The following is a 26,676-nucleotide window of genomic DNA, read 5'->3' as shown; positions in this document are numbered from 1 at the left end:
ATACCCACAATCATACAATACAAAGTTAAAATATACAACTTCTGCCCTCAAGATGTTTATAATCTAAGAGTTAGCACACATGACAAAGTAGGCAATTTTAAACCTCAAAAATAATAGCCAAGTAGTAGAAACATGGGTAGCGTGAGTACCTTATAATAACAAAATAATTCTAATTGCTTCTTCCCATCCCTTGTATCATCACTATCATTCATTTCACTTATATAAGGATATGTGTGTGAAGTATACATATATACATACACATAAGCAAACACAGTCAAATACAGTGTCACTATTATTTTAAACTGTTATCTGTTAGATCAATTAACAAGAAAAATAAAAGTTTTTATTTTATCTTCATTCATTTCTTCTCCAATGCTTTTCCTTAGATATCTGAGTTTCTGACCTGTATCATTTTCTTTGTCTCTAAAGCACTTCTTTTAACATTTCTTGCAAAAATGGTCTCCTGGCAAAAAATGCCCTCAGTTTTTGTCTGATAATTTTTATTTCTCCTTTACTTTTAAAGGATAATTTTGCACAGTACATTATTCTAGGTTGGTGGCTTTTTTCTCTCAACACCTTAAATAGTTCACTCCGCTCTCTTCTTGCTTGCATGGTTTCTAGGGAGAAGCCAGATAATAATTCTTATCTTTACTCCTCTATAAGTGAGGGATTTTTCCCCCTCTGGCTTCTTCAGGATTTTTTTATCTTCAATTTTCTGTTATTTGAAAATAATATGCCTAGGTATAAGAATCTTTTTGGCATTTATCCTACTTGGTGTTCTCTGAACTCCCTGGACCTTTGGTTTGATGTCTGATGTTGATTTTGGGAAATTCACAGTCATTACTGTTTCAAATACTTCTTCTGTTCCTTTCTTTCTTCTCTGGTATTGCCATTATGCTTATGTTACACCTTTTGTAGTCACCCCACAGTCCTTGGATATTCTGTTCTGGTTTTTTTTTTTGGTTTTTTTTTGTTTTTTTTTTTTTTGCAGTACGTGGGCCTCTCACTGTTGTGGCCTCTCCCGTTGCAGAGCACAGTCTCCAGACGCACAGGCTCAGTGGCCATGGCTCATGGGCCCAGCCGCTCCGCGGCATGTGGGATTTTCCCGGACCGGGGCACGAACCCGTTTTCCCCTGCATCAGCAGGCGGACTCTCAACCACTGCACCACCAGGGAAGCCCTGTTCTGTTTTTTTTATTCCGGGCTTTTTCTCTTTGGTTTTCAGTTTCCAAGAATTCTACTGATACATCCTCTTGCTCAAGACTCTTTCCTCATGCATGTCCAATCTACTAATAAGGCCATCAAAAGCACTCTTCAATTCTGTTACAGTGTGTTTTTTTTCTCTAGCATTTCTTTTTGGTTCTTTCTTGGAACTTCCATCTCTCTACTTACATCGTCCATCTGTTCTTGCATGTGGTCTACTTTATCTATTAGCACTCTTAGCATATTAATCACAGTTGTTTTAAATTCCAAGTATGATAATTCCAACACCCCTGCCATATCTAATCCTGATTCTCATGCTTCCTCTGTCTCTTTCAATTGTGTTTTCTGCCTTTTAGTATATCTTATAATTTTTTTTTTGACAGCCAGGCATGATACACTTTTTAAAATGACCTTCTATAAACAGGTCTTTAGTAATATGGTGGTAAGGTGCGGGGGGGGGGGGATGGCTGAACAATGTATAGTCTTATGATAAGATCTCAGTCTTTTAGAAAGCCTGTGCTTCTGGACTGTGAACTTCACACACACACTTCTCAATCCATCTCCCTCCCCTCAGGTGGAACAGGATGGCTAGAGTGAGCTGAAGTTGTGTATTTCCCTTCACCCACATCAGTTAGCCTCTGATAAAACTCCAGCAGGTTAGGCTCTGGTGAAATAGTTTATCCTAAGGGCAAGCCTTGTTAGGAGGAACAGAATGCTCTGGCATATTTCAAAGTCATTCCTTTTCCCCCTCCTCTATCAAAAGCATGAGGGGATTTTTCTGATATTTACTGAGAGAATCTGGTAGAGACACAACAGGTAAGACTCACAAAAATGTGGGGCCTCTGATGACCGGTTTCCCCTGGAGTTTTTAACTCTCAGAGTTGCCCACACTGAACCTCCAGCAATTTGTCAACCAATTCAGGTTTCCCTACACCAGCACTGGCTTCCAACAAGGTTGCTGCTCTAGTGAACTGTGATTCACTGTAGTCTCTGCTGGTCTCTCCAATTTTAAGGGCAGTGGTTTGCTTTGTGACCTCTCTACTAAAAAAGTCGTTGATTTTTCAGTGTGTTCAGGTTTCTACTTGTTGTTAGGATGGAGTGGCAACTTCCAAGCTTCTTACATGCCATAACCAGAAAGCGGAAGTTTGCATTTTCTTTTAAGAAATGTTTTTCTACACCACAAGCTTAAAAACTTATGTAGAATAATAAAACACATACAAACTCAATATCATATAGAACAAAACTGTGTTACATACTTTGTAAATTATTTATTTATTATTTTTCACTTTCCTCTTACAATGCACATATTTATATTTCTAGACATGCAGCCTAGATCAGACACTGTTCTTAAATATCTGAACCTCCCCGTTTATCTATAAAAATCAATATAAAATTATAAACTATAATCCTTGAAATATATCTTCCAAACAAGTGATTAAAATACAGCTTACCATTTTGATGCCTGTGGAAAATGTCACTGGTTTTGTAGGTTTAGGTTTCTCAAGTTGCATTTCCAGTTGGGTAGATCTATCTTTATGCTGAGCCAAAAGTAGAGCAACGGGGAGATCAGAACTCTCCTGCAAGAAAAGTTAAAATGTGAAAGTTAAAAGTTAAAAGTTAAAAATAAAAGCAATGAGTCTTTTATTTTAAATTATGCCTTTCCATAAACATTTGATGTCAACCTAGGTATTCAGTTTATGGAGAACACTTTACAAAAAACTTTAACAATCCATAATAAGAAAAGGCTGCTTTAGACTCATAAATCAAAATAACCTACAAAAAAGGATTTTTATAAAATCCACATTAAAGACAATATAATAGGGTCTTATTTCATCTAGCAAAACCAACCATATTTATTAAAATAAAAAAATTAGAAGCTAATCACAAAAATAGTACAAAGTACTATAACTTAGATCAGATGTTTATCTAAGACACATTTCTTTTTTACCAGTGAATTCAGACCAGTCTGAAATTGTTTCCCATTAGATTTCACCTGAGGCCGTTTGGAAATGATCCTTGCTCTGTTTTGCACAATGGAATGATTGTTAAGTACAATCAAAAGACATTTATCAATATTTTCTCCTTTATTGACTTATTTTTATAAATAATTTATCTTTATAAATTTTTTAATTAACAAAATAACAGTAAACACTTTTAATATCTTATATTGATACTAAATCAGGGCCACTATTTACACAAATCTGTACACACACATATTAATAACACAAATTACTAACTCTTATATGTAGACTGTCATTTATTCTGTTTAACATGAAGTCTTCTCACATGTTTAAAGTGATGCAGATCTAAGATCTAAACTAAATGTATCCAGACATTTTCCTTTCTGAGCTGTCAGTTAAATAAGAACACAGAAACACATGCAAAAGGAAACCAGGAAGGAAGGAGATCATATACAAACATATGCAAAGACACATACTACTTTCTATATCTGTAAACAAAAATGAAGGTACAAACACATTTCAGTCTCCTATACCAAGGTGACCTACGAAAACAGTCTTCAAATGGCCCACAGAGTTTTAAAATAGTAACTACCCAGAATTTAATCCTGAAAAAACTATATTGTTACACATTTCATAGTATAAAAGTAAAGACATAGCAGAATCTAATTTTCTTTCCAAAACCAACAACTTAATATTTTGGGGCACAAATATGGCTAATTAATATATTTAAAGGACTTGTTTAAAACTTATAGTACAGAAGAAATTCAAGTAACAAGCCATTTATTTCCATAGCATCATCCTAGAATAAATCTGTATCTCAAAACTTTGTAACAGAAGCGCTATGCAAGAGCAAATGTTACAAAGATTAAAACTTTTAAAAGTAAATGGAAAAACACAAATTTTATTTATAAAATAGAACTTTATTAAGGATCAAAATTCTTAAGACATGGCTTTAGCAATACTGAAGGAGGATGAATAAAATACACTATGACAACATACTTGACTACCTTTCATACTCTACAACAAAGTGTTAGTAATGCATTAATAATAGTATTTCTGTGAATTCCTGCAGCTATTCCTATTTCCATTAGGAATTTTATAATAAAATGTAAAATTAAAGAATATTTTAAATGGGCGGTGGCCCAAAATATCTTTTAAAATCTCTAACTACCTTTTCATATGTAAAAACTAACAGAAGAAAAATAAATTTCCTTGGCTAAAATGCTAAATCATTGCTTCCTAATTAATACTCTAAGTGAATTCAAATTCCATACCTGGTACTTACCCTAAAAAGTAAAAGTTCTCATGTAAAAGTAAGACAATGTGTGCACTTCAAAAAAGTTGCTAATCAATACTTTGCCTGTTTTAATCCTGGTTTCACCTTCACATAAAAGAACCAGAATATTAAAATGTCTTGATAAAACAGTTGAAATTTAATAAAAATAAACATTCTAGAAAGCTAAAACTAATTTTGATACTAAGGCAATACAATTTACTTTAAATCTGCTGTACTCCACTTTAGCAATCAAAACTTTGGAGACTGAAAATCTTTGTAAATGTTAAACTAGAAGGACTTCCCCGGTGACACAGTGGTTAAGAGTCCGCCTGCCAGTGCAGCGGACGAAGGTACAGGCCCTGGTCTGGGAGGATCCCACATGCCACGGAGCAGCTGGGCCCATGCACCACAACTGCTAAGCCTGTGCTCTGGAGCCCGCCCGATGCAGCTGCTGGGCCCGTGTGCCACAACTACTGAAGTTGTGGTCCGCAGCAAGAGAGGCCACCACAGTGAGAAGCCCGCGCACCACAGCAAGGAGTGGCCCTCGCTCTCTGTAACTAGAGAGGAAGCCCGCGAACAGCAGCAAAGACCCAACGCAGCCAAAAATAAATTAAAAAAAAAAAGTTAAACTAGAAATAAGCAGGAGTTCTAACAACAACAAAAAAAAAATCTACAGAGTAAAATAAACTATGGGAAACATACATGCTCTCAGAAACACAAAAAATGCAGATTCAGCCTTTCAAGTTATTTCATTCTTCTTAGCTTTCCATTTTTACCCTGAAAGGTTCCCTAAGCTACATTGATTGCCTGAAGGTACACTGCTTAATATTTAAAGAAATTTTAATTAAGACTACCTGTAATACTCATTAAAAGCTTTATAATGACCATTTTTAAATGATTATTTTAACTGACTTAAAGCAAGCCATCTGGCAAACAATATTCTAATAAAAATCAGCCACTGCTTTTGACAATATTAGCCCTTAACAAAATTTAAGACATAGCTGAAGAGAATTTTCAAACAAGAATATAAAAAGATTTAATAAGCCAGGACCTGTTTAAAAATCTTTTTCCAAACTTTAAAAAAAAAAAAAAAACCCTGAATTTACAGTTAGGATTAAATAAATGGACATTTTAGGCAACATTATAGTAAATGCTAAGCCATAAACATTAAGACCATAACATTAAAATCCTGTCACATCATACAGTATAGTGTAATGCCAATGCTTTTATAAAAGGTTAAAAAGTAACTTGTAGCACAAGGACCAGAAACAGCAGAAAAAAAATGCTAATAAGTTGTGCTTATACTAGTTGCCTAAATTAGATCCAGAGAATCATTCTAAGATTTAAGCTTCTAGATATATTTATAGATGCCAATTCAATCTTTCTTAATAAAATCTAACACATGAACATATAGAAAAAAATACAATGTATTCTTTTACTTAATAAGGATTCAGGAGGATAAAAAGAAATTTAATGAATTCTTTCAGTTAGTCAATAAGGATGAAATATATGTTAGCATTTTAACAAAAAAATTTTAATAAATATTAAAAAATTAAAGTAACAATATTTAAATATAAATTTAAATATGAAAATGAGAAATTCAAATTGAATTGGTATTTAAACCAATCTGTTGTAATTAATTGTTCTAATGAATACAGTAAATTGTTAAGGATTATTTAACCACCGTGTTACATGATCTAAACAGTAAAGAAAGTATGCACAGTAATGACTTGCAGGTGAAGAAAACAGGAAGGGGGAGCAGTTCTTAACAAAAGCCAATATTAACTCCAGATTATACACAACGTACAACATTGGCAGTTGCAGCTCAATTGCCAAGAACAGCTCAATGAGGCAGCAAAACTTCATGCTAAAAGACTAAAGACAAAAAGAATATGCAAAAATAATTGCTATGCAAAACCAGCTTATCTCAAAATCAAAACTAAAAACGCTTTATACTAAATGGAACATTTTTAAAAAGTTAAAGTGTATTTTCGTCTTATATCTAAGTTCTGTATTTGGAATTAACTCAATTAATTGTATAGCGGAAAGCATTACCAAAGAAAACTCTGCATAAAATGATGAGAGAAACAACCTTTCAAAAAAATAATTGTAACATGAATCTTTACTAATTCCTTCTTTAAAGTTTTTAATTTCTCACAAGCTACATGTCTATGAAAAAAATGTAAAACATGACATGCATCATTTCAACTGTTAAAGCCACAACTGCCACTTAATAGTTTCAAAAAAAATTAATGGAAGTTAGGGATTTCCCTGGTGGCACAGGGGATAAGACTCCATGATCCCAATGCAGGGGGCCCAGGTTCAATCCCTGGTCATGGAACTAGATCCCACGTGCATGCCACAACTAAGGAGCCCTGGGGACACAAGTAAGGAGCCCACCTGCCGCAACTAAGACCTGATGCAACCAAATATAAAAATAAATAAATATTAAAAAGAAAAATCAATGGAAGTTACTAAGGAAAAAAAACATATTCTATTTTATACACTGCTGTCCTAATTTTTTTTTCCTTTCTTGGCGCAATGGCACACGGTGCAGCCTGCAGTATCTCATTTCCCAACCAGGGACTGAACCCAGGCCATGGCACTGAAAGCGCCAAATCCTAACCACTAGACCACCAGGGAACTCCCTGTCCTCATTTTTAGAACCAAATTTACATTTCATTCATACAAAGTAGATAGGGTTTATGATAAGCATTTTCTGTCTGAGCCTCACTAAGGCCTTTACCCTTACTTTTCCTTTACTTTCTCACCTACTTCTAATTTAAATTATCTTGCTTTCTCTTTTTATTCCTGGTTATATGGCTTAAATGCTTTTAGGGCAAAAGCACAGTAGAAAAATATACACATACACTTTTACCTGATCATAGAATAACAAACAGCATAGCAACTAGTAGACTGAGGAGTTAAGTGTGTTAACACCACATGGAAACTAATTATGGGTCCAGAAAGGGGAAAGGAAGAATGTAAAAAGACTTTACTGGAAAGGACGATTTTCTAATTGTGATTTCATCAATATCACAATGGTTTATAAGCATCAAATAATATTCTCCAATCTATGAAACACTTCATAAACCTTGGTTATAATTACTGCTATTATCTAACAATGTTGTCTACTTAGGCAGCTAATAACTAGAAAACACCAATAACTTGCAAGACATTGCCATTTCTTTCAAATGTATTTTTTTCATGCAAAAATATGAAACATAGTTCTCACAGAGTAACCAGAGTCACTAAAACTTCAGCATGAAGCCAAAACACTTGAAAATGAGCTAGTTATTAGAAAACCAGTATTAATCAGGAGAAAAATGCTCTGAAAACAATATGTTTTTGTCAGTAAGCTCAGAAACACATCAACAACCTACTAATAGTAAACTGGCTTATGTTAGTTATAATATTACTCTCTTACCTGAAAATAAAATGGATATTGACAAACGTTTTTTTTTTAAATAAAGGAACAGAAGGTGAATAAACCAGCACAAACTATAGAAATGCTATTTAAATACCATTACCCAGAATAATAAATAGGAAAGATAAACCCTGAAGACAAATGATTTTTTATCACAATTAACATTAATACCTACCAGTTCATCTAAAAAAGCCTGCTTATTCTTCCTTTTTAGAATCTGCTGCAGTTGTTCTTCTTTTTGTATAAATAGTCTTCTTTGTTCATTTTCCTGTCGTTCTACCTCTAAAGCTTCTTCCAATTCCTCCTGTTCCCGAGTCTAAAACAGAAACATTGATATATGGCATGGAATAAATTTAGTAACCAAAATCAACCCTATACCATACTCTTTACCTCCTTTCTTAGAAGCATAAAATGCACTAGTCACTAATTGTTTAATAGTGCAGCAATTCCACTTCAAAAGAACTAGAATTCATTTTATTTCATGTGGACATGTTACTATTAAAGAGAATGACATCTAGCACTAAATGAACACCTAAACAAAGTACACTGAGCCCAGCTGCAGAATTGTAGAAACTGCTTAATAATGTCTCTATTTTAGGAGATTTAACAAGAAAAACACAATAAAACAAAAAACCCAACAACAAATAGATAATCTCCATATAGAACTATTGATTGAAACACTCCATATAAAAGACTGGTTTATTTAATAGAAACAATTTTCAGAATATATAAGATAATGAAAAGTTATCATAGGAGTTAGCTTCTTTTTCCCAAGTTAAAATAAGTCTTTCTGATGCTTGAGTTCCAAATAGCATTCATTTAAGGTAAGTTATGAAAAGCTGAAGTCATTTTCTAACACAAGCATATAAATTTCAAGGGTCCTCTTTGTGGACTGAAAAATTCAAAATCCAGAGTAATATGTAGAGAGAATGAACTACAGGCCTACTCATTTCCCTTTTATGAAGTTCCTCAGAAATATTAAATACTTCCAGGTTCTGAAATTTATTCCAACTCTAACTTGTACTTAAAAGCAATATTATACCTAGCCTCTGCTCTTTAAGTCTTCTGAATGAGAAATATAGTAAAATCTGAATGGCTTTAGTTTAAATCCTTGACTGTTGCTATTGAAAATGTAATACCTTTTTTTTTTTTCTAATTCAACAAGACATTGAGAATTTATGGCACCTCAAGACAAATACAGAATAGAGGGAGAGAGTATAATACATTTGGGGATCACTAACATAATATATGAATTAACAGAGACCTCAGAGAAAAGTACATTTTTATGTAAAATAATAATTAAAACACTCTATTAGATTTTTTTCACTTCACAAATTAAACTCCCCAAAGAAACAAGATTCCCAATTAAAAAGTGTTTCACTTATAATTCAAACTCAGTATATGCAAAATTAAGTTTAGCATTTGGTTTCCCAAAGCTGATCACCCTCCTGTATTCCTGATTTCTGCTAAGTGCACACCTACATCTCAGGCAACTCAAGTTGAAACCTCAAAGTCATCTCTGTTTACCCCCTCTCCCACAACCCCATTCCTCTTAAATTAAATCAGTTGCTAAGTCCTATTAGCATCTCTCCCTGTAATTTTACAAACCTCTATTACTGAGGTTACTATTCTAACTCAGGCACCCAGTGGAGAAGAGAATTCAAACTTGATTTAAAAGGATTACTAGGAATAAATGTAAAAAGTTAGGGGGTGAGATATGAGGGCTAGAAAAGTGAATTACTGGACTATAGGTCCATAAACAGAAAAGGATGAGTCTCATGATAAAACAGAGACATATAAGTAATAAGTACGACAAGTGACAGAGAGGTATACACAGAGTACAGCTGGGACAGAATTGATAGAGTGGTAAATTCTCCTTGCAATGATGGAGGACAGGTAGAGTTAGAAAAGATTTCGTATACAGTGTTATGGGTTGAATGTGTGCCCCCAATATATATATTGAAGTTTTAACCCCTGGTACCTATAAATGTGACCTTATTTGGAAATAGGGTCTTTGCAGATGTAATCAAGTTAAGATAGGTCATACTGGAAATTTTGCCACAGACACATGGGGAGAAGGCCATGTGAAGACAGAGGCAGAAATCAGAGTGGTGCCAAAGGTACTAGAAAAGGCAAAGAAAGATGCTTCCCTAGAGCTTTCAGAGAGACCATGACCCTGATGACACCTTGATTTCAGACTTCTAGCCTACAGAAGCCTGTTCTTGAAGAGAACAAATTCCTGTTGTTATAAATCACCCAGTTTTGGTAATCTGTTTTAACAGTCCTAGGTAACTAATATATGGAGGTTGAGCAGACTTCAAACGGTAGGTATTTACCCCCACTGGAGAGTGGAAGAGCCATTTAGGCAGAGAAAACAAAGGTGCAAAGACATGAATAAAGCTGGAATGCTTGGTATGGCCAAGTCATGAAGTATGGGAGTTGGGGAAAGCTCTAGATAAAGCTGGAGAGGCAAGCAGACGGCAGATCATGGAAAGTCGACCATACCATACTAAGGGATGCATTTATGCCATACTAAGGCAACTGGGAAGACATTAGAGTTTGGAAAGAGGACTAGAAGCAGTGAAGAATACATATCAATGGGGTTCAAGACTGAAGACAGGAAGACTAGCTAGAAGAATATTTCAATAACTCAAGTAAGAAATAATGAGGACCCTAAGTAAGGTAACAATAATATAATTAGAGGAGAAACCAGGTTTGAAAGGTCGTAAGGAAAGACTATCAACAATATATGAAGACTGACCAGATATGGCTAGAACACTTAGATAAAGAATGTAATAGGAGAAATAGGTGGGAGAGTGAAGATTAAAAAGTTCGATTATGGGGGCTTCCCTGGTGGCGCAGTGATTGAGAGTCCGCCTGCTGATGCAGGGGACACGGGTTCGTGCCCCGGTCCGGGAAGATCCCACATGCTGCGGAGCAGCTGGGCCCGTGAGCCATGGCCGCTGAGCCTGCGTGTCCGGAGCCTATGCTCCGCAAAGGGAGAGCCACAACAGTGAGAGGCCTGCGTACCGCAAAAAAAAAAAAAGGAAAAGAAAAAAAATATGTTCAATTATGATGAACGTAGATGCAAAAATCCTCAACAAAATATTAGCAAACCAAATTCAACAATACATTAAAAGGATTATATAACATAATCATGTGGAATTTATCCCAGGAGTGCAAGGATGGTTAAACATCCACAAATCATCAATGTGATACACCACATTTACAAATTGAAAAATAAAAAGCATATGGTCATCTCAATAGATGCAAAAAGGTCTTCTGATAAAATTCAACATCGATTTATGATAAAAACTCTAAACAAGTGAGCACAGAGAACATAATTCAACATAATGAAGGCCAAATATGACAAGCCCACGACTAATATCATACTCAACAGTGAAAAGCTGAGAGCATTTCCTCTGAGATCAGGAACAAGACAAGGATGCCCACTCTTGCCACTTTTATTTATAACATAGTACCACAAGTCCGAGCCACAGCAATCAGACAGAAAAAGAAATAAAAGGAATTCAGATTGGAAAGGAAGAAGAAAAACTGTCACTGTTTACGGATGGCATGATACTGTATATAGAAAATCCTAAAGATGCCAACAAAATACCTATTAGAACTCATCAATGAATTCAGTAAACTTGCAGGATACAAAATTAGTATATAGAAATCTGTTGCATTTCTATACACTAACAACAAACTATCAGAAAGATAAATTAATCTCATTTACATCTGTATCAAAACAAATAAAATACCTAGGAATTCATCTAACTAAGGAGGTAAAAGACCTGTACAGAGAACACTATAATACACTGACAAAAGAAACTGAAGACAAGACAAACAAATGGAAAGATATACTGTGCTCATGGCTTGGAAGAATTAATATTGTTAAAATGGCCATACTACCCCAAGGCAATCTACAGATTCAATGCAATCCCTATCAAAATACCAATGGCATTTTTCACAGAACTAGAACAAATAATTCTTTTTGTGTATGGCAACACAAAAGACCCCAAGTAGCCAAAACAATCATGAGAAAGAAGAACAAAGCTGGAGGTATCACACTCCCTGATTTCAAACTATAATACCAAGCCACAATCTTCAAAAAAATATGGTACTGGTACAAAAACAAAGATCAATGGAACAGAATAGAGAGCCCAGAAATAAACCCACACTTATATGGGAAATTAATCTATGACAAAGGAGGCAAGAATATATAATGAGGAATGGTTTTGCAAAAACTGGACAGCTACATGCAAAAGAATTAAACTGGACTACTTTCTCATACCATATACAAAAATAAACTCCAAAGGGACTGAAGACTTAAATGTAAGTCCTGACACCATAAAACTCTTAGAAGAAAACACTGGTAGTATGGTCTTTAACGTCAGTCTTAGCAAACTATAAATCTGATAAGGGGTTAATATCCAAAATATACAAAGAATTCATAGAGCTCAACATCAAAAAACAAACAACCTGGGACTTCCCCAGTGGTGCAGTGGTTAAGAATCCGCCTGCCAGTGCAGGGGACACAAGTTCAATCCCTGGTCCAGGAAGATCCCACATGCCACAGAGCAACTAAGCCCGTACGCCATAACTACTGAGCTGTGCTCTAGAGCCTGCGAGCGACCACTACTGAGCCCACGTGCTGCAACTACTGAAGCCCACGTGCCTAGATCCCATGCTCCGCAACAAGAGAAGCCACTGCTATGAGAAGCTCGCGCACCGTTATGAAGTAGCCCCCCCTCGCCGCAACTAGAGAAAGCCCGCGCAGCAACAAAGACACAATGCAGCCCAAGAAAACAATAATAAATAAATAATCTTTTAAAAACAAACAAACAATCTGATTAAAAAATGGGCAAAGAGCCTGAATAGACTTTTTTCCAGAGAAGACATACAGATGGCCAAAAGGCACAGGAAAAGATGCTCAACATCACTAATCATCAGGGAAATGCAAATCAAAACCACAATGAGATATCATCTCACACCTGTCAGAATGGCTACAATCAAAAAGAAAACAAATAACAAATGCTGTCAAGGATGTGGAGAAAAGGGGACCCTAGCGCACTCTTGGTGGGAATGTAAATTGGTGCAGACATTATGGAAAACAATAAGCTTCCTCAAAAAATTAGAAACAGAACTACCATACAATCCAGCAAATCTGGGTACTTATCCAAAGAAAATAAAAACACTAATTTGAAAAGATATATGCATCCCAATGTTCATTTATGCATTATTTACAATAGCCAAGATAATGGAAGCACCTTAAGTACCCATCAATAATAGAAGCATGGATAAAAAAAGATGTGAGATATAGATATATATAGATATAGATATATATACATATATACAATCAAATATTACTCAGCCATAAAAAAAGAATGAAATCTTGCCATGTGGATTAACCTAGATGGTATTATGCTAAGTTAAATAAGTCAGACAGAGAAAGACAAATACTGTATGATTTCACTTACTTTGGAATCTAAAAAACAAAACCAGTGAACAAAAACAGCAAAACAGAGTCACAGATACAGAGAACAAACAGATGGTTGCCAGAGGGGAGGGGGGATGAGGAATGAGAGAAATAGGTGAGGAAGATCAAGAGGTACAAAATTCCAGTTACAAAATAAATAAGTCACAGGTATGAAATACACAGTGTGGGAGAATACAGTCAACAGGAATGCAGTATCTTTGTACCATGATGGTAACCATACAATCAAAATGGTAACTTGACTTATCATGGTGACCATTTTGAAATGTATAGAAATATCGAATCACTATGTTGTGCACCAGGAACTAAAACAATGTTGTAGGTCAATTATACTACAAAAACGAACGAACAAATCACTGAAAAAGAGATCAGATTTGTGATTACCAGAAGCAGGGGCTAGGCGGAGGAGGAATTGGATAAAGGTAGTCAAAAGGTACCAACTTCCAGTTATAAGATTAGCTAGGGAAGCAATGTACAACATGACAAATATAATAGACACTGCTGCATATATGAAAGTTCTTATGAGAGTAAATCCTAAGAGTTCTCACCATAAGGAAAAGATTTTTTTCTTTTATTTTGTATCTATATGATGATGGATGTTTACTAAACTTATTGTGATAATTATTTCCTGAGATATATAAGTCAAATCATTATGCTGTATACCTTAAACTTACATAGTGTCATATGTCAATTATGTACAGCTCAATAAAACTGGAAGGAAAAGAAAATTCAGTTCTGGAATGCTGAATCACAAATGCCTTTAATGCATCCAGAAAAAATGTCGATTAACCAATTACAGATATATGGACGTATCACATATAATTCTTGGAGCTCAGGAGGAAAACAATGGGCTGCAGAAACACTTGAGAGTAATCAGTGTAAAGGATTAACTCTTAAAGAGAAGCACCGAGAGGAATCCAAGTGTTTAAGAAACAGAAAGGAAAGAGAAGCCTCTTAGAAGGATGAAAGAGGAAGGTGAGAGCAGCAGGATGAAGAGAATGGAGTGGCCCCACAGAATCAAGGAAGAGTTTCACCATCAAGGGAGAAGCCTGCATCAAATACTGCCCTGCCTACAGACCAAATGACATTCAGACCAACAAAGAGTCTATTGGCTTTGTCAATGAGAAACTGGTAGCCTCAATTTTCTCACTGTATTTAAGTATTTTGAAAATAGAAAGCCTCAATAAATATTGGTTGGCTAGCTAGCTGATTGAATAAATGGGAAAATAGCTGTCATTAAAAATCAAACATTGGGGGCACAAAGAAGGTATTGGACTGGGAGAAGGGAAGCAGGCTGAAAGACTAGAAGGTCTCTGTTTTCTCCCCATTAATGGCACCACCTTACCCAATCAACCTTTACCTCCCACTTCTAATCCATCATTAGGACTTGCTATTTCAAACTCAAAACATTTCTCGAATTCATCCCTACCTCTCCATTCCTTGTTTAAGTCACCTCTGAACTCGCCTACAAGACTGCAATAACCTCCCATTGGCCTCCTAAACTCCAGGTTTGATCCTCTCAAATTCAACCTCCACAAAAGCAATAAATCTATTCTAATAAGGACAATACTTTATTATCACTTTGCTTAATACCGTTCAATGACAATCATTAACAGCTAGGTTTCTATAACATTACTCTAAGGAATCCTGGGAATTCCCTAATAAGATGTCTAAGGTACACTACAGAAGAGACTGAGCAGATGGAAATTCAAGCCTATTCGTCCTTCCGCTGTTGATTCAACAAACGTATTCAGAGTAAGGTTTCATTTGAAGAAAAGGTTCACCTGCTAAAACATACAAACAACTGGTCAATATAAGCCCAAATTACTTTTCACAATACATAAGGCCTTATGTTACCTAGGCTCTTTCTACTTCAGTTTCAACTCTCTATTGAACTTGGCAATATAGAACTACTTACAATTCTCAGCGCTCTCTGTGATTATCCATGCCGTCTTGCCTTTGCTCATGATTTCTTTCTGCCTGGAATGTCTTTGTGCAGCTTCCCAACCCACCCCTTTCCCGTCTTCTACAACTTGGTAACTTCTACTTGTTCTTCAAAGCTCCATTCAGGCATTATCTCACCTGGAATGCCTTTCCCAATCTTCCTAGAACAGATTAGGTGTCCCTCTTCTGTATTCCCGTAATAGCAAGCACACAGAACTCTCCATGTGCCTAAGTCATTGTACTGAAATTACCTGGTCCCTAGAGAACCAGGGTTCTTATTCATCTTTGTATACTATGTGTTTAGCAGACGTTCAACAAACGCTTATTGAACTGAAGTTTTTTTTGCTAAATTGATAGACATTCTATGCAGCAATATCTGCTGCTCATGAGAATCCAGAAAACGGAAGATAAAAATTAAGCTAATCTTCACTAAAAGTCTATTTCAAGATTAGTTCACCTTTATTCAGTTTCTCCATGTTCACAATTGATGCTAGGTGCCAGCTCCATGAGACAAATAAGATCTCGTTAGCAGACAACTCAGTAATAGTTTCTCTATGTCAGAAATGGGTCATTTCATTGTGCCTAATCATGCAAGAGATTGCTTTTTTTTTCCTTTTTGACACAATTCTGATAGTTTTGGAACAGTAAGACTTCAACTTTCACAAAGACATTAAAGGCAAGTTGCTACCTCAGGTTTGCAAAAAGACATCAGTCATATAGTCCACACTCCCTGGGCCACTTGAGAACTGTCTCTACCCAATGATACCATAGTTACTGATGTTATGTAATTATGTTATGTTAATTTGCACCATCTTAAAAAATGGTCCTATGTCTGTATTTATGCCAAAAACAAATAGTGATAGTAAGTATCACTAATAGATAAAATGCTCAGCACAGAATGACCAATTAATAAATGATAATGAATTACTGACCAAAATCCTTTGTTATAAGATCCAGGTGCTAAACGTTAATATGAAGAATAAATGCAGTCACTGTAACATGCATTACATAAAATACAAGTTGATCCTTGTACAACACAGGGGGTTAGGGGCGCTGACCCTTTGCACAATTGAAAATCTGTGTATAATTTATAGTCTGCCCTCCTTATCAGTGGTTCCCTCTGTATCTGCAGTTCTGCATCCAAGGATTCAACCAACTTCTCATCGTGTGGTACTGTAGCATTTACTATTGAAAATAATCCAGGTGTTAAGTGGACCCGCGCCGTTCAAACTTGTGTTGTTCAAGGGTCAACTGTATTCAATAACCTATCATTATAAAGTTTTCAGATAATTAGAAATTCCTACTTTAAAATAATATAACCAGTCTAAAATTAGATTATTCTTTCAACACTCAATATTATTTGCTACTTTAAAACGATAAATGAAAACAGCACTCACTTGAAAAGAACCTCATTAATTTAAACAGACCTAATGCAACAAGTTACCTGGGCATACCTATTTTGCATGTATCTTCTGATGTACCCAGAGAAGGCTACTGGGCAAAGAGAGTAATTTTTATGGCACACTGATGCTTTCAGAAATGAGACACCTTTCTAAGGAAGCCAGGCTGGATATGAATGGAATAGAATGTCAATTCCTTGAGAGTTTTATTGCAGGAAAGAAGTGCCTAAATGAAACACTTAAAGACTATAAAAAGGAAGTCCTTCTAAGTACAAGACGAAAATACAAGCTATGTAATCCAAATATATCTATATCATTTTTACCAATGATTACAAATTCCTGATACAGTACCTCAAAAACAATTACCTCTGCTTTCCCCCAAAACTAGAAAGCCAAGTTGTACTGAAGAAATGATAGCTAAATTGTGTAAGTTAATTAAATCTTTGCATGTCTATAATTATTTTTCCTTTATAGGATATATTTTAACAATGCCATCAAAACTGTCTTTGCTATAGTAATGTGTGCTTCGTACCTATATGCCTATATACATAGATTAGTATTTCTGGCATTAATTTCAGCTAAAGTCTTTGTAAATATAACTAGTTTTAGAGAAAGATAGCTTTTTAAAGGATCATGTGGAAGCATTCATCTCTAATACAAAAGAAAAAGAAAATACTTAGCAACCAACCAGCTTTAACTTATTTTTCTGAATGACATCTTTGTTTTCCTTTTGGTATATCTCCATTTTCTTTTTGGTGTTGTCCAAATCCACATTGTTGGTCAAGTTGAAAACTGCATCAGAAAAGAAACACTGACATGAAATACAGTTTTAACATAAATCTTGAGAAGATAATAAAAACCAAATATTCATCACAGTGATTTCTTAATTCATCAGGTTGACAGTCTTTATAGCTTAAGAAACTAGCTCTAGTTCAGCAACTATGTTTTCTGAACCAAATATAAGGAGAGACTGTCAGACTATCACACAGACTATCTAAAGATCTGAATCACCTCAAAAAACCTAAGATATGTGCTTGCCATAATCACACTGGATTTGATTTTTATAGTGCCCATTTTAACTGTAAAAGTATAAAAAAGATTGCTTAAGTTTTTAAATAAAAAGAGTAAGTCTGGGACCTACTATACTGGTCAGAATCAATACTGAAAAGAATCTATGTGCCAGAAACAGAAAAATTATCCAAAGGAATAAAAAAATATTATCAAACTAGAACAGGTTTTATTCTGATCCTCAACATGGCTAGACACAAGCTTGAATCATTTACCATATAGTCTAGATCTGGGAAACTATGAAATACATGAGTCAAAAATTAACAAGGAAGGTAAAGGAAAATCTGGCACCAAAACTTAAGACTGAAATAATTTAGTAAGAGAAGCCACTGAGATATGTTCAGATAGGTGATAAACTTTCAGTGACTTAGAACGATCTTTTTATAATTCCAACTCAAAATAATTTTAATTATAAATGCCTTACTCCCTTCTAAGTTTACATACGTAAATAAAAAGGTTATTATAATACTCTGAACCAAAAAAACTATTTTAGTATATATAAATTCATATTTTGAAGTACTGCCCCACTGCCCTACCCCTTTCAGTGTTTGTATCAGCCCGTCTAAAGAAGGATCATCATCGTTGTCTCTCCTGTTCCATAATTCAATCCAGACTTCCCTTGGATTCCTCATAATGTTTGTGCATCCATTATTAGCCCTTCTATCCCTTCTCCAATTACTTACCACTGCTTCCTCCAGCTTGACCTATAAACAGGTTTGATCTACCCTAAATAACTCTGCTTTACTCCATGTTTCTACAGATTCCTTCCCCATCTCACTCCTTCATTTAACTAATAACCATCTCAAATAGTTCCTAGATTTTTGCATTAGGTCTGTAAGAGCTGAAAAGTAATATTGGAAGCCCAACAGAGGGTTATCTGTTTTGTTGAGTAAGGCCATTAAACATACTCAAAAGACCAATCTGATCCATAATTTAATTTTTATCTCTTCAAAGGACCAACTTATTTCAGAACATCAATTTATCATAATCATTGTTGAAAATCCAGGCTTATTTAAGTACGTAGAAAAAAAAGCAGCAATTCTCAATTCTATTACATGCAATTTTAAAACTCTGGGAGAAGTGAGAGAAAATGAGAAACAACAGCCCTATAGCTATTGCTCCAGCTTTTTTATCACAAAGTAGAAAAGAAAATAATAATGGTGGTAAACCCGGGAATCTGTCTAGGATGCAACATAGGGCATTCCCTATAAATCACACTTTGGCCCCAACACAAAATAGTCAGAGAAAGAAGTTCCAAACTAGCAACAGCCCTCAGAAAGACAACTGTGATCCACTCTGATTCCACTGTCCTTGCCAACCACTCACAATTTACTCCTTGCATTTAACAGCCATCCACTGAGCCACCAAATCCAAAAATCTTTCACAACCTCTACCACCCTCAACATCTATGCCCACTTAACAATTTTGATCACTTTTTTTTCCTCAGCACGTCCTTCCCGTGACTAATTTGTTAATATTTTCTCCTGATCTCCTTCCTACTACTACAACTACCCATTCTTGTTTCCATCTCTGCCTCATCTTGCTCTCTAGGTACACTGCATGATTCTGACTTTTGCCCTCTTTCCTCCCTCTATGTTTCTTGGGTAATCTCATAACTTGCCACAGTTTCAAGCAAAGAAATGCCAGGAAAAGCTGATATCATCTCAAAGTACAATTTAGAAAACCCAGCACATAAACATGTCCAAATTTACTCCTCCTTGTAAATTCTTTACCTGTTAATATTATGACTATCATGCTAAGACACCAGGATTTAACATCTCATTCATGTGACCCACTGTCCTTTGCACTCCATAAGCACCAGCTGCAAAATACTACAGATTCTACCACCAAAATCTCTTTAAAATTGCCCTTATTTTCAAAGTACCTGCCAGTACTCCAAGCCAGGATCTTACCTCTCCCTGGATAATTTAATCTCTTACTTAACTTCCTGTCTCCAGAATCTTTGCATCTTTCCCTATTCCCTAACCCCATCCATAGTATACAATGCTGCCAGACTAATATTTCTGAAGCACACCTCAAATCACCTTCCACCTCTACCATCCTATAGTCCTCTCTCATCCCGTCTGCCTTCCCCCATTTACTAGGAAAAAACAAAATCAAACACTTTTAGAATCCAGAGCCCTTCCTAATTTGGCTATAACTACTTTTATCTCCCCTCAATAAAGACCTATCTTGAAACTAGACAGGTGTGCATTTCCCAAATGTTCCCCACATTTCCTGGTCCAGTTCCTTTGATCATACCATTGCCCAGAATGCCTGATCCCCCTTTCTTATTTTTGAAAATATACCCAATCTTCAAATGTCTACCCAAATACTATCTTTTCCATGAAGTTCTCCCCGGTTCCCCTAACTAGAAATAACTTCCTTCTCTTATAAATGTGGAAAATTTATTCACAGCTCATATAAAAATCTCTTTCTACTTTACATGATATGTATACACATACACAGCATTCTTTACTTTGCACTTCATCATATTTTCTATAATCTCTGTATCATCACTTCTCCATTCACAATGCCTTGAAAAAAAATCCAGTCTTAACTCTTACATTACTTTTCCCTCACTGCTTTGAGAGTTTTGCAGATTCCTCAGAGCCTCTTCAAGAACCAAGGGAAAGAGAGATTGAGCAATCCAACCAAAGTAGTTTTCCTTCATTTGTCTTCTTGAGGTGATCTCCTTCTCAAAACTCTGCTTGATGTAAAACAACTATACCCCAATTAAAAAAAAAAAAAAAAAACCTCTATAGCGCGTGTATGTGGGCACGCGCATGTGTATCTATGAAACATCTCAAAGATCTATAAAACACGTATGATAGGCACTACATCTAGCATCTGACCTAATTATATCACTTAATCCTCCTGATAATCTTATGAGATATGTGAGGTACTACTGTCATTTACACTTTACAGGTAAGGTTTAAAGATATTAAATAACTACGTCCAAGGTATAGTAAATGTTAGAACCAGGATTTTAACCTAGGCTGATTCCAAAGCCTGAAATTTTTTTTTAATTTCTATTGGAGTATAGTTGATTCACAGTGTTGTGTTCCAAAGCGTGAACTTTTGTCTACAATGCTAGTTTTATTGCTTCTCTCTATGCCTGAAGACCACTGCTAGCCCAGTTCAGTTATTTCTCTGCATCTGTACAGGCCACACTTTCCTATTTCCATACCTGTGAGCAAACTGCTCCCACAGGGCCCATCTTAGTACCAGCCTCAACCCAGAACAACTGTGAATATCTGTATCTGGCTACGCTTCTATATCCAGCTTAATCAGCAGCTCTTCCTCATAACTCACTTTGCAGGTGCAAATCCTCTCCATCCTCCATCCCTGAATGCTATAACTCACTTTGCAGTTAGAAATCCCCTACATCTCTCCACCCCTGAATGCTCACAACAGATTACGTAATATCATTCTGGTGGTATTTATCCACTTTCTACCCTGTATAATTATTTTCAATGTACCTATCTATTTGACCTAATAGAGTGGTCCTTGAGGGCAGATTCTAGGATTGATTCTGCTTTATCACTCCCAGCATTTAAATAAAAAACTTTCACTATACACCCATTAGAATGGGCAAAAACCAACACATGATGACACCAAATACTGGCAAGGATGTGAGCAACAAGAACTCTCATACACTGCAGTGGGAATGCAAAATGGCCCAGCACTTTGGAAAACAGTCTGACAGTTTCTTACAAAACGAAAGATACTCTTATCATACAATCCAGCAACTGCCCTCCTCGGTATTTATCGAAAGGAGTTAAAAACCATGTCCACACAAAAGCCTGCATACGAATGTTTACAGCAGCTTTATTCATAGTTGCCAAAACATGGAAGCAATCAAGACGTCCTTCAGTAGTTTGAAAAGATAAATAAACTATAATATATCCAGACAATGGGATATTATTCAGCACCAAATAATAACAGTAATAATAATAAGCTATAAAACCATGAAAAGACATGGAGGAACCTTAAATGCATATTACTATGAGAAAGAAAACAATTTGATAAGGCTACATACTGTACGATTCCAACTATATGACACTCTGGAAAAGGCAAAAATATGGAGACAGTAAAAAGATCAGTGGTTGCCAGGGATTCGGGGGAAGGAGGGACAAACAGGCAGAACACAGAGGAATTTCTGGGTAGCAAAACTGTTCTGTACAATACTATAATGGTGGATACATGCCATTATACAGTTATCCAAACCCATAAAATGTACAACACCAAGAGTAAACCCTAATGTAAACTATGGACTTAGGAGATAACGATATGTCAATGTAGGTTCATTGACTGTAACAAATTTACCACTCTAGTGGGGTATGTTGATAGTGAGGGAGGTCTGTGCATGTGTGGCACAAGGGGTATACAGGAACTCTCTGTATATTCCCTTTAATTTTGCTGTGAATCTAAAACTGCTCTAAAAAATAAAGTCTATTTAAAAAACAACAGGAACTTCTCATCTGGTAAGAGCTCAAGAAATGCTTGTTGAATTATTATAAAAGGGAAAAAAATAAATAAACCAATGCTGGGAGTGAGGGAATGGACGAAATAGGTAAAGCTGATTAAGAGGTACAAACTGCCTGCTTAAAGTAAGTCATAAGTCATAGGGATGTAATGTACATAGGGAATATAGTCAATAATACTGTAACTACTTTCTATAGTGATGGATAAGAACCGGTCTTATTGCAGTGATCATTTCATAATGCATAAAATTAGCAAATCACTATGTTGTATACCTGAAACTAAGACAATATTGCATGTTAATTATAACTCAATAAGAAACTAAAATAAAAAATAAATCAGGGCTTCCCTAGTGGCGCAGTGGTCGAGAGTCCGTCTGCCAATGCAGGGGACACGGGTTCGTGTCCCGGTCCGGGAAGATCCCACATGCCACGGAGCGGCTGGGCCCGTGAGCCATGGCCACTGAGCCTGTGCGTCCGGAGCCTGTGCTCCTCAACGGGAGAGGACACAACAGTGAGAGGCCCGCATACCGCGCAAAAAAAAAAAAAAGCAAAATTAAATCAATGCTAATATTTATAATTATCTTTATAAATACAGATTTAATTTAAATGAGCTTTATAATTACAGAACTGAATTATACAGAATGGCAAAGTAAGCAGGTGCAAAACTACAGGAAAAAATCTTTGTTTCTTATGGTATGAATCTACTGACAAGTAAAGGTAATCAAGTTGATATCCTATGTTGAACTCTACTAGAATGTTTACAGCAGTTTAAGAAAAAAAATTACAATTTATCAGCAAGCTAGACAATGTACTAATTTAAACTTCCCATTAAATAGAACCTAGAAACAGCAAAGTTAAAATCTAAGTGAAAACTGTTTATAGACAATTTCTTTCTTTTTGCTTATTAAAAAATTTATGATGAATTCTAATGAAACTAAAGTAACTAATTTGTTTATTTCATTCTTTAATTGAAAAAGCAAAGGTAAAAGCAATATAATAGATACAAATTGTAATCATAATACAAATCTCTTCCTTTAAAAAAAAGAAAAAAAACATAAAAGTGGATTACAATTTTGAAACATTTTCAGAAGAAGCAAGTCTCATTCATGCCACAATGAATTAGGTTGGTATAATAGCCTTGAAGAAAAAGGAACAATTTTCTGTAACAATCATTTGGCCCTTTATCTATCTGGTTACTAGTTTAGCTCAGAGGTTGATCTGCCTTTAGTCAAGTATTAAAAGCCAACAAAAAACCTATTGTATTTTCTGAAAGATTTAATGTTATTTGAGTACAATTTTAAAGTCTTTTTGACATCCAGAATTTATAATTAAAGCCCTTAGGACTTTCTCACCCTTTTAAAATAAGCATACCCTGAACCAAAAGAATGTTTATTATGAAACTAAGGACAAATCTTTGAGATAATCCCTGAGGCCAAAAGGAACAAGAGTTTTTATGTTTAGATTGTCATAACCACAGAAAAGAGCCTATTATTAATGCTATAAGAAAGTTCACCTTCATGTGTGCCCCCTCTACTGTAATTTTTATGCCATTATTTGAAATTCTAATACTTTAAAATTTTTATATTCAAAGGATTCATAATGAAATTTATATAACAAAATGACCAATCCCCAATTTATAAATCCTCAAACACTGAGTCCTTAGCCACCCTACCAACTCTATTCCTTTCACTCTAACCATCTTCAGTATCACCATCTTACCTTCCCTCCTTCCTTCCAAACTTCTTTAAGATCCTTCAAAATATAGCTCCAACCTACTTTTTTCTCTCATCTCCCACTATTCTACCAATCTGCATCCCATGTTCTAGACTCAGACTACTAACTATTCTCTGAGACTACTAAGCACTTTCATGGGCTCTGAGAGAGGAAAACCCATGTTCAAAATCTGGCTCCATTATTTACTAGCAATGTGATCTTCAGCACAATACTTAAACTCTCTGTGCCCCCTCTCCATATGCAAAACAGGGATTAAAATGCCTATCTCAAGAGTTGTGAAAATTATACTTTTGATTAACACAGAGATAGCCAATACAGATACCACAAACATCCAACTAATCACCTTTGAAAGCATGAATAAGACACAAAGTACACAGGTACTGAAACAAGATTTTAAAAGGAAGTTTAAAAAAAAAGAAAGTTTTATTTATACCATAACAATCAGAACAATGACACATAACTAAGTGGTGCAGTCACACCCTAATAAAATTTAAGAGGGCTAAAACTGGTCTTACCCTCATTTCCATACTCTCTACCCAACAAAACAATGGAAAATAATGCCAGTTCTCCCACTTTTATTTTCTAGATTAACACCAGCAACTGCTCAAGGTCAGAATACTGCAATTCATCCTTGCCTGCTCTTTCTAACCTCACTTCCTACACGAAATTAGTCACTCGAATATTTTAGTTCTAAAACATCCCTTTTACCTACCTCCCTCAGTTACTACCTACTCTAAGCACTCATTATTTCTCACCCAAATTGCTGCTACAGCCCCCAAAAAATGGTTTCCCAGCCTCGAGTATCTCCTGTCAATATTCCACATCACTACCACAGTATGTGGCTGGCCATAGAATAAAATCTTACCCTTACAGTCTAGCTTACAAAGCCCTCATTAACCCAGGTCCAATCTGTTTTTCAAACCTCATTGCTAGTCATTCCCCATGTCTACCTACCTATAACAGATTACTTGCTACATTACCCAACATGCTCAACACCTTTATATCTCTGTGACTTTGTCTTTTGCTACAAATGTTCTTCCATCCTCTTCCTACCTGGTAAACCACTATTCATCTTTTAAGATCGAACTCAAATGTGTTCAAACTTTACCTCTATTTCCTAATGCTGAATTAACTGTTTTGCTATCTATATTCCTGAAACACTTTATAAATAAATGCCTACACTGCTTTCACATTAAATTATAATTACATAATTATCTCCCCCTTTAGAGTATGAACTTACTGAACACAAAGATCATATATCCTCAGCAAGTAAATAGTTCACATAGAACAATTACTATTTGCTGAATTGAGCTAAAGTTCAGAAAATAAACTATAAGTCCATGAAGCGAGGTCCCAAACTTCATCAATATTTTCAAATGCAGCAGAACTGCTCTTTGTCCAACATGATCAGGATCAGTAGCTGATTACTTAGAAAAGTCTGTTAAAGAAGGGAAACATACATACACTCTTCTTAAACACTTTATTTTAACTTAAAGCATATGCAGTAAGTGTATAGTCATTCTCTAATGTAATAACACACAGTCAAGATACAGTTTTTAATGGGAATTGTGCTTCCTTCTTGTATAAACCATACCTGTCATTTATACTGCTCAGTTTCCATCTTTTTAAAGTGGATCAAGGACCTGAGAACTAGAATCCTTCTAGAGGTTTGTAATTTTTCCCAATCTTATAAACTACTTAATTAAATTAATTACAATAACAAGTACAACTGACATAAGAAGGTTTGGTTACCAGTACAACCAACTCGATATATAACTGAACTGGTGAGAGAAGTACAGAGGTATAGAAATCTTCTAATGGACAAGATTCATCATGCATTCATTATGCTTCGATCATCAGTCAGTACATGTTACAGAAGGACTGGGAAATATCAGTTACTCCAATGAGTCAATTAAGCGGAGTTTTGTTAAGAGAGCACCAACATAATGCAACTAAAGATAGTCCTTCGTGAATATATCAATACATAATAGCAGAATCACTTTCAGATTAAATGCTCTGAGCCAGCTTTCTTATCTGGTAAAGAAAAAATGGCATATTGTAAGCCCTAATATCTGGACTTGCTCTTACCTGTCAATCCTAGCTCCCACTTCTGGACACGATTTTACCTATGGGCCCTCAGGTTGTTCATAACTTCAAACTTCATAGCAAAAAACATGTATTTCTTAAAATCATGGCTCAACTAAAACCTTGTTCCAGAATCAAGATCCCATCTTCCCCACCTTCTTGGTCCATCAGTTTCTTTTAATTATCCTACCTGCCTGCTTGGACTTGAGACCATGTATTCAACTTGCTCTGTGACATCTATAATCTCCTTTCCCTTTATTGCCTGACCAGACTTTTGAATAACAACACGGCCTTCAGAATAAATGTAAGCTAAGTGTCTTCCTGCTTGGTGTCCAACTGCCTGTTCTAAACCAAATATCTAAGTATAGTCAGATTTCTACATAGCTGCACACTTGCCCATTCTTGCAGATTTGTTTTCAGTTTATCGTCTCAGTCTACATCCTAACTTTTCTACTTTGTCTTAGCACTCCCAATTCTACCATCTTTTCAGCTAAAGTTCATAGCCATTCATGGTTGCTAAGACTACATACAAAGTACAATGAATACAATTAGAATAAAAAAGCAATGGCTCCAAGGCACTAAAAGATCCCAG

General features: G+C 35.5%; 1 protein-coding gene across 3 annotated transcripts in view; it reads right to left on the bottom strand.

The window, feature by feature from the left end:
• The window catches only part of MNAT1 (MNAT1 component of CDK activating kinase), a 215,379-nt gene that overhangs the window by 139,344 nt on the left and 49,359 nt on the right, over window positions 1–26,676 (bottom strand). For all 3 annotated transcript variants that reach the window (XM_070044974.1, XM_030855154.2, XM_070044973.1), the window contains exons 4-6: window positions 17,399–17,502; window positions 8,042–8,182; window positions 2,654–2,779 (exon numbers count right to left, since the gene is read on the bottom strand). In XM_070044974.1, the coding sequence (XP_069901075.1) occupies window positions 2,654–2,779; window positions 8,042–8,182; window positions 17,399–17,502 (371 nt within the window). The remainder of the gene's footprint in view (window positions 1–2,653; window positions 2,780–8,041; window positions 8,183–17,398; window positions 17,503–26,676) is intronic.

Source organism: Globicephala melas, chromosome 2, assembly GCF_963455315.2.
Source record: "Globicephala melas chromosome 2, mGloMel1.2, whole genome shotgun sequence".
In the NCBI taxonomy this organism is placed as follows: domain Eukaryota; kingdom Metazoa; phylum Chordata; class Mammalia; order Artiodactyla; family Delphinidae; genus Globicephala; species Globicephala melas.
Note: the sequence above shows the minus strand (reverse complement) of the source record. Positions and strands in the feature narration are given on the sequence as shown.